The sequence below is a fragment of the Phaethon lepturus genome, unplaced genomic scaffold (genome assembly GCF_000687285.1).
Source record: "Phaethon lepturus isolate BGI_N335 unplaced genomic scaffold, ASM68728v1 scaffold56551, whole genome shotgun sequence".
NCBI lineage: Eukaryota > Metazoa > Chordata > Aves > Phaethontiformes > Phaethontidae > Phaethon > Phaethon lepturus.
In genome coordinates this window covers 14,710-22,799 of record NW_010519528.1, presented here as the reverse complement: position 1 = coordinate 22,799, position 8,090 = coordinate 14,710, and the positions used below count along the sequence as shown (strand labels likewise).

Here is an 8,090-nt window from a genome sequence, read left to right as displayed (position 1 = left end):
CCGGTAGAAGTGCAACAAAATAAATACGAAGCGCCGAGGAGCCGCGTCCCGACATGGTGGCAGGGATAGCTCGTGTGCTATAGAGGCCTAGCGTGTGTGCGTCTCTGCGTGGGGCTGAGCCCTATACACGTGCTTTAACGAGCTAGAGGCATTTTAAAATACATAGAACGGGTTCACACTTGGTTACTTCCCTCTCAGCATTTTATCTAGTCAGAGCCAGCGTGCAGCGTTCGAGGCACTGACAAATAAATTGCCAGTGCCTTGCAGGGCGGCGGGGCGAGGCAGTCGCTCCGCCCGGTCACCTCTTGGGCCTAGCAAGTGCCTCGGTGTTGTCTGGTGCGCGTTGCACTGAACCTAAGCACCCCGGAGACAGCCTCCGGCGCGAGCCAGTACTTTGCTTATTGAATCACCTGACACTTTCCACCTCTAAGCAAGGAGCACCACACTGTGAGTTACGAAAGGTGTCTTTAATTGCAGGAAGAAGATTCAGAACGTCTCAGTGCAGCGTTCGCTTCAATTGTGAACTTGATGAATCAAGCCACAAAGGAATGTGAGGTGAGGCTTTATCCCCCCAGACCTGTGCAAAGGGGAACGTTTATGATGGGCCTGGCAGAGGCCTGTTGGTACCACTTCTGCTAAAACTGCCAGAATTAGACTGCAGAGTAATTCTGCTCATTGCGTGGCAAGAGCTTAGCTTGGGAGCCTGTGATGCTAGCCTAGATTAACAAATTTGGGGCACTCGCTGTCATGTAGTAGGTGACATGCTGCAGCTTCACTGGTGTTACCCTGACCAGCTGGTACCACCTTGGCTGATAAACAGCAATATCAGCATTTTCCATAGAGAGTACCAGGAGACCTGTACAGATTTTAGCAGACAGTTTCTCCACTACTTTGTGGAAAAGCAATCTGGTTAGAGAGGCAGAAACATAAGATGATGTTACAAATTACAGGGTGGCAGCTACTGTCAAGTGTCACAATGTACAGAGTTGTTTACAGTGCTGCGAGGACCTCTGCACCTCTGTTGTGGAGAGGCTTTACAACGCAATAACCCTTTGTTTTCATCATGCCAACATGAACCAGTCATGCTGGTTGATACAGTCAGTGTGTTCTGGTTGGCAGAAGTAATCTCAAGCAAAGGGATTGCTTTGTGGCATGTATTCAATCTGCATTCAGAGTTAACCTCCCCATTTTACATCCGTAACTTCTGAATCTTGCATGTCTTGCACCGTTTAAGCAAACATCATTTGAGATGTCGCTACTGGATTATGGGCTCGGTTCTAAGCAGCACCATATCTTTATTTGTGATAGGTAGAAATTCAGGTTTGCGTACAGTTGTACAGCTCCCCTGCTTTCATGTTGGCACATACTCGCTGTGAAACTGCAGTGTCACAGCTGTGCTCGCATTCTGGCTGCCGGGTGTCATTGCTCTTCTGGGCAGACGGACCGGGAGCCCACCGGGAGCCCGTCTCTGCCAGCCCGTCCTTGCGAAGAGAGCCCTGCAGCCCGACTGCTGCATTAAAGTCTCTGAAAACTCCATCACAGTTTGCATCATCTCTGCCCTTCGGGGTCTGTTATTATCATGCAGCATGGAGTTCATTGTCTGCAGAGTTAATAACAGAGGCTAAGTCTTCAATTAAATTACAGAAAACAGTAGTTCAACACACACCAGATTATTATCGCCTAAGCAACTCCTTTATTATTCCAAAGCACTCCATGCAAAGTAACCAGTTAATCCTAAAACAACTCAGGCAGAATAGATTTTTACACAAGGTGAAACAAAAATATAACAATGTATAGAGACTCATCCTATGTCCTGTTAGGAGGCTGTAATAGAGCAGAATAAGCAGTGGATGACTTCCACATTTATGCATTGGCCAAGACACTACTGCTTCAGTTACTGGGGGGGGGGCGGAATTCTCAGACCCACAAGTTTGTGGGTAAAGTTTACAAAATAAAGATCTACAGCCAAACATAACCATTTAGGCACTTGAATGGCACTGAGTGCAAATGATTAAAATCATATGATTTAAGATGAGTTGTTTAGAGTTATTTAGAGACCAAAGTTTACCCACATTTCTTACCAAACGTTTGATTCCATTTCTTCTGTGACATCATGTAAAAGAATCCAGCTCACCTCTTATGACACAGAGATGCTCTGTGAAGCGTTATGCAAAAGATCAGAGTATTCAATATATTTTGGGACATAGCTCCACAGTAACCCTCAATATAAGCAGCCAAATCTGTTGATGTGTGCATAACCTCAAGGAATAACACACAGCAGAAGATTTGGAAATAAGAACTGCTGTTGGCCTCATGTTTGCTATGGTTAGTTTTGACAGTCAGACACAAGGAAAATACAAGTAAAATAAAATAGGTATTTTGAAATTTTTTGGTCCCTGTGATCAAAAAGGTAACTCTGGGAGGAATTCTGTGGTGACAGCAGATGGCAGCAGAGCTGCACTCAAATACTTAATTTGCAGTGGGGAAAGATTCAAGTGCCTTTATTATGGAGCCAGAAAAGGGCTGGTGTGGAGTTAAATGCAATTCTCAAAACCACCATGCTACTGGTACCAGCCTTGAAGACACCTTAGCTTCTTCACCAACTCATTTTTCAGTATTAACATGTCCTGCTTTTAGAGCAGTGCTCCTGCATGTGCCCTGCAGAACCAGGCTTCACTGGTTAGGCTGCAAAGGACTTAGTTTGCATATACATCCTATTAAGGGCCCATAAACTATGCCTTCTTCCACCAGAGCTTTTCTTGAAGGGCCTGATCAGGTAGATGTTTCCAGAGCATTCCTTCTAATACTTTCACTAACTCAGTTCTGACGTGTCAGAGAGTCCCTGTGTATGGAACACAAGCATCTAAAATCAGGGCTGACAGTCTTGTACCAGAAGGCAGATGTCCTGTGGATATCCAGGCATTGTTTTCATTCTCACATGAGAACAAACCAGCCAATTAATACAGAAGGTCAGTAGCTGTGCAGTTCCACTTTTAATTGTAAATCTGCGGTAGTTGTGAGCGTGGCTTTGATGCTTCTCCACATAATATTCTCTGTTTCTATTGTTGTCCAGAAGTACTATAGCTTCATGGCAGCCTGTAGATGCAAAGAGCATGAAATCAAGCACATCTGCAGATATCATGGCAGGCAAGCAGGGGAAAGAGAGCTGGCGGCCTCCGAAGAAGAGGTAAGTAGGTGGCTTTGGTTTTGATTAAAGGTTATTGCTTCCCTCCTACAGGACAATTGTTATTCATCTAGCGTCTGTGACACTTGCTTACAGTAAACTTATGTGGTTTGACATCCCATGGGCATATGAATACCTGGACTGATCTGAGCCTTCTCTCAGCAAGGGGAGGCAGAATAACTTCTGGTGGCACCACTCAGTGTCATATCGTTCTTTTGTGGAGGGGAAGATTTCACAGACATAAAGCATCCCCTCTCTCAGGGGCTGAATCTGCCTTTTGTGTTGTATCAGAAAACAGTATCTTTTTCTTTCCAGAGGATTGAAGCCTCTGTCACATCCCGTCAAGCTCAAACTTGCCAGCAACGTGTAAGTTTATGGAATACTTTGTTTTTAAATTGAGGTATAGCGCTTCTTTATTTTTTATTTTGCATCAAACTGGTTAAAATTTGTGATCAGGTGTGAAGACTTAGTGATGGCACAGAAGATTAACCAGTGGTCCGTTCACAGTCCTAATATACGTATAGGTGGGCAGTAGAATGAGCATACAGAGACTAGCACAGTTAACCAGATTGTGGCATTCTGGCACATAACTAGTTAAGAGTCTACTTTATATTTTGGACTGGTACAGAATGTCAAACACTGATTCATCTTCAGGCTCTTGTGATTTGCATCAGCAGCAATAACCCAGCAGTCCTCCAGTCTCACCTCATTTGTGCTCCTGACACAGGCACTGTGCCGAGGGAAGGCATGCAGCAAGGCACATGGCAGTTGCTTAGCCAGTTGTGCTTGGCCCTCATACACTTTCTCTGAAGACTCCTGTTCCTCAAGGAGAAGAAAACTTTTTTTTATTTTTCAAAGTCTAACACCTCACTGAATCAATTTTGGGAACTTCTAAGCCACAAAAGATGAGAAACATGGAATGCATACCACAGTAGAAATTAGTGGCAGCATCCTTGTTGTATGGATGTTTTCCAGGTTTATGTTCAAAACAGTTTCGGTTGGCAACTTTCAGTTTTGTGAGGTAGAGATTACAGCATGTTGATTATTTCCATTGATTGAAACATTAGAACATTAGATGAAATACTTTGAGTATGCCTCTTGCTAATTTCTGTATTGACAGAAACATTTTACAGTTTTGTCCATGCTGCCTGTATATTTTGAAAAATTTTAGTATGTTTTTTTACCCAAATTCAAAATTTTTATTTTTGTGAGAAGTCTAAGATGGCTAAACAGTAATGAAACTTTTTTTCCTCCCCCCCTAAAGATCCGATGTGCTTCTGAAGACATCTACATTGAAGTTTCTCCTGGCACCTATTCTGTCACAGCAACCTCAGAGGACATGGTGCAACAAACCCACGTGGTGGATGTCAGCGCTGGACAAACTGTTGATTTAACTTTTGTTCTATGATGTTTGTTGTTTCTTGGCAACCACAGGAATAAAATATGAGGCTGTTTTAATGCATGTAATGAACTATGTATATCTTTTTCTTGTTAGCACTTTAATAATATCCTCCTTTTTGGGACTCCATTTTTATGGCCTGTACATTTGTTTTCTACTTAATGCAATTATATGCAGCCCACTTTGTACACCGATTTTATAAATATTTGTACATTGTGTGCCTTAAATCCAATTATGTGACTGTGTAATTCCATGTTCTTATGCTTTAAACAATTAAAGATACAATCAATGGAATAAAATACACAATTTAGTCTTTGTGGTGACAGCTTCTTTTATATTATCCTCAGACAGAACATCCTGGTCCCATCCTTGACCACAGAGGGCATGTGGTATGAATATGGATGTATATTAGCTTCTGTGGGCTGGCACTGATTTTAGAGCAGCTTGGCTCACAATGCATCTCTCCTATCTGTACTTTTATGATCCTGCTAAAGAAATAAAAGTGCATTTCATTTGCGTTATCTAGGACCGTAACTCAGGAAAGTACTTGAATGTGTGTCCAATGTTCAGTATAGGCACATAAACTATTGACACTTCAAGTCCTGTCTCTTTGCAGGCTCTTACCTAGGTTAAACACCAGTTAGCCGCCTTTTTCAATAGGCAGTAGCATACTCTGAATTGTCTCCCTATTTTCTGCAGGGGAGAAGTGCTGGTGCTGCTAAGTAACTGCACACTGCAGCTTATGGCCATGTTCATACGCTTTATACCATGAGCAGTCCCACTAACGAGACTCCCCGGATGCTTAACTCTCCTGAAGGATCAGATTTCATGGTTAGTATTAGTGACATGACCTATATATATCTGTAATCTTTTTGTAGCTGATGGTATTAAGGTTTCGGTTCATTTTCATGGGAATATAAAAAATTCCATGGTTTGAATGCTGGATCTCTGAGCATTTTGTTCTTTATATCTACAGTAGCAGGTCCTTTACCCTCCAGCTACTTTTTCTTCTGCTTTAATCCTGAAAAAATATTTTCAGCTGTCAGCTTGTATTGTTTCTCCATTCCTTCGGGCTTTCTACAAAAAGAAATCGCTATGCTGAATTCCTCTGGCTGACTACAGAGAACTGTAGACAAATTGGAGCTTCATTAGACACTTGCTCCGCATCTGTTTAGGCTTTTAGTGGTCATACTAGTTTACCTAGTCTTTCCATAATTGTAAAGTCGAGTCCAAATAATTAGGAATTTAATATAACACCTTGGAGTAAAGCATGAGGATGCTGAAATTCAATGTGGGTGGACATAGAGTTTCTCAGTTATTAAAATGATACAATTATCCATAAAGATATTCTACAGACACAGTACCTAAATCAGAACTTGATTTGCTTAATAAATGTAACACTGTTCTATTATAAGCAGTTTACCTGAAATTTCAGCTCCTAAATTTCATCAATTGTGCATTTATTGAATTCTCGTCGATCATGTCTGTCTTTGCTTTGTTGCAAGTGAGCTCATTGCTGTTTTTTCTGTCTGTCCTCTTCTGACATGGTCTGTATCGTGAAGTTTGTCATCTCCTATGCAAGTCACTTTATGTTTATCATCCAACTCTGTTTTCTTTCCTGCTGTTTTATATCTTTGTTTTTCTGATGCTGCAAAACCTTCTTCCTGGAGGACAGAAAACAGATCACTTTGAAGTCTAGCCTAAAAAAAACATCAGTGTTTTTGTAACTGCTGCTTTCCTGGCTATAAGATAGGTACCTTTGCCTCACGTAGCTTTAATAATAATTTCATTTCTGTGCTAGTACAAACTTTACTGCTGAAACAAAGCAGCATACAATAAGACCACAGTATTTTCAGAAGCTGTTAGGCTTTGACCAGACTTTGCTCATTTAGAAATTAGGAGGATTTTTGGTGACTACAGTGGGAGAACATTAGCCCCACAGAGAGCACCTCTGGGAAGCCTGCTCTCCTGCTTCACTTGGTTGGTGCAAGTTACTTCTGATGCAGACTGTATTATACGATAAAACTGCTTCAGCTATCTCAAGGAGTAGCAAAGTATATTCTGGATTTAAAAGCACCAGGGGCTATTTTACAAGAATAGAAGTATGCCATTATACTCTCTATTACCACATTGCATCCACTGCTGTGATTCATGCTGCCAGTTTGGGGCTAGAATGAAGCCACTCTGTTGTTTTTTTAGTTTTACCAAAATGGAAAGCATGTCACTTCGGTGCACAGCTGTGACACTTGCTAACACAGAGTATGTCTGCCAGCAGCTCCATATCGGCCTAAAAATTCCTAGGAAATCAATTACAAAGGTGTGTAATTATGATTATTTAAATAATGAAGTAGGAACCATACAGTTAGTAAGTTGATAGGCATCTGCTTAAAATTAATGCATCTAATTGTGAGGATACAAGATATATTCCAGTATATTCTCTGTTCACTAAGACATGTCCCTAACAAATTAATCTTCTCCTAAAGAGAATCATGCAGGTTTAGCACATTCCAAGATTTATTCTGCAGTCAGCTCACAGTAGCAAGAGTATGAAGGTACAGAAGATCTAGTATTTGATTTCTGATTACAATTTATTCATTGTACCCCTGGTGCTCTTGTGCAGAGCACTGTTTCTGTTCATGCTGTCCTTCTCTTTCATCTTACCCTTCTTCCTGCAAGCTTTTTTCTTCCTCTTTCCCGTGCTTGCTTTCTTTGGCATTCACGTTCTGATTTTTTAAAAGTTTTTCTAAAGCAGGAGGGGACCATGTCCAGCAGAAACCAAGCCTAAAACTCAGGGTGTTATCCTTGTTCCGAAGATAGTCAGTACACTGTTCACTAAAAATGCCTGCTTTTATCTTTCAGAGATACAGATCGTGACTATCAGAGTGGGACTGGCAGAGCCCAGCACTGTTCCAGATTGAATCTTTTCTCGTGTTTTATTGCTGCTGACAGACACAGCTGTCCATTTCCAGGGCCACTCGTTTGGGACCCTAATTCCATAGGAATTCACTGGGTTGATGTCAATAGGCATTTGGCAGGTTTCTGAATTGAAACCTGCGTTGTTGAATGCTCACACAGTTACCAGCATAATCTCTTCCATTTTACCTAGTAGCTTCAGCCCTTCCTTAGGGTTTTGTGGTGTTGTTTTGCTTTGATTAGTGAAGAAGCTCCCTCCCTATCACAAAACTGGTAGATGGCTTGAGCAGGCAGTTAGGTTAGGAACGATGTATTTTTCCAGCCAACCACCAGACCGTTAACAGGAATATTTCTTCCATTCAAACAAACCATGTGCTTAGTGCTTATTAATACAGATGACCTTACCCCCGATGATGGCTTACAATCTTGGTCTGTTAGGATTTCTTTCACTGTGAGTTGACCTCTGGGAGGCCGCCCAGTGGTTTCAAACATTGCACTCCGATTAGTCGGGCCAACGTGGGACATGTCCACAACGGAGGTGGCTTTGGATTCCAGCTTGCCCTTTGTATGTGTGCTGCTGCGACTGCAGAGTCC

General features: G+C 41.9%; 1 protein-coding gene across 1 annotated transcript in view; it reads right to left on the bottom strand.

Annotated features, from left to right (window-relative positions):
• Positions 1 to 6,014: 6,014 nt before the first annotated feature.
• LOC104628467 (chromosome unknown open reading frame, human C11orf16) overlaps positions 6,015 to 8,090 on the bottom strand; it is a 6,538-nt gene continuing 4,462 nt past the window's right edge. The window contains 3 exon segments of the mRNA XM_010297057.1: positions 6,015 to 6,110; positions 6,113 to 6,247; positions 7,902 to 8,090. The exon segment at positions 7,902 to 8,090 is cut by the window's right edge and continues 1 nt beyond it. Coding sequence (XP_010295359.1) covers positions 6,015 to 6,110; positions 6,113 to 6,247; positions 7,902 to 8,090 — 420 coding nt within the window.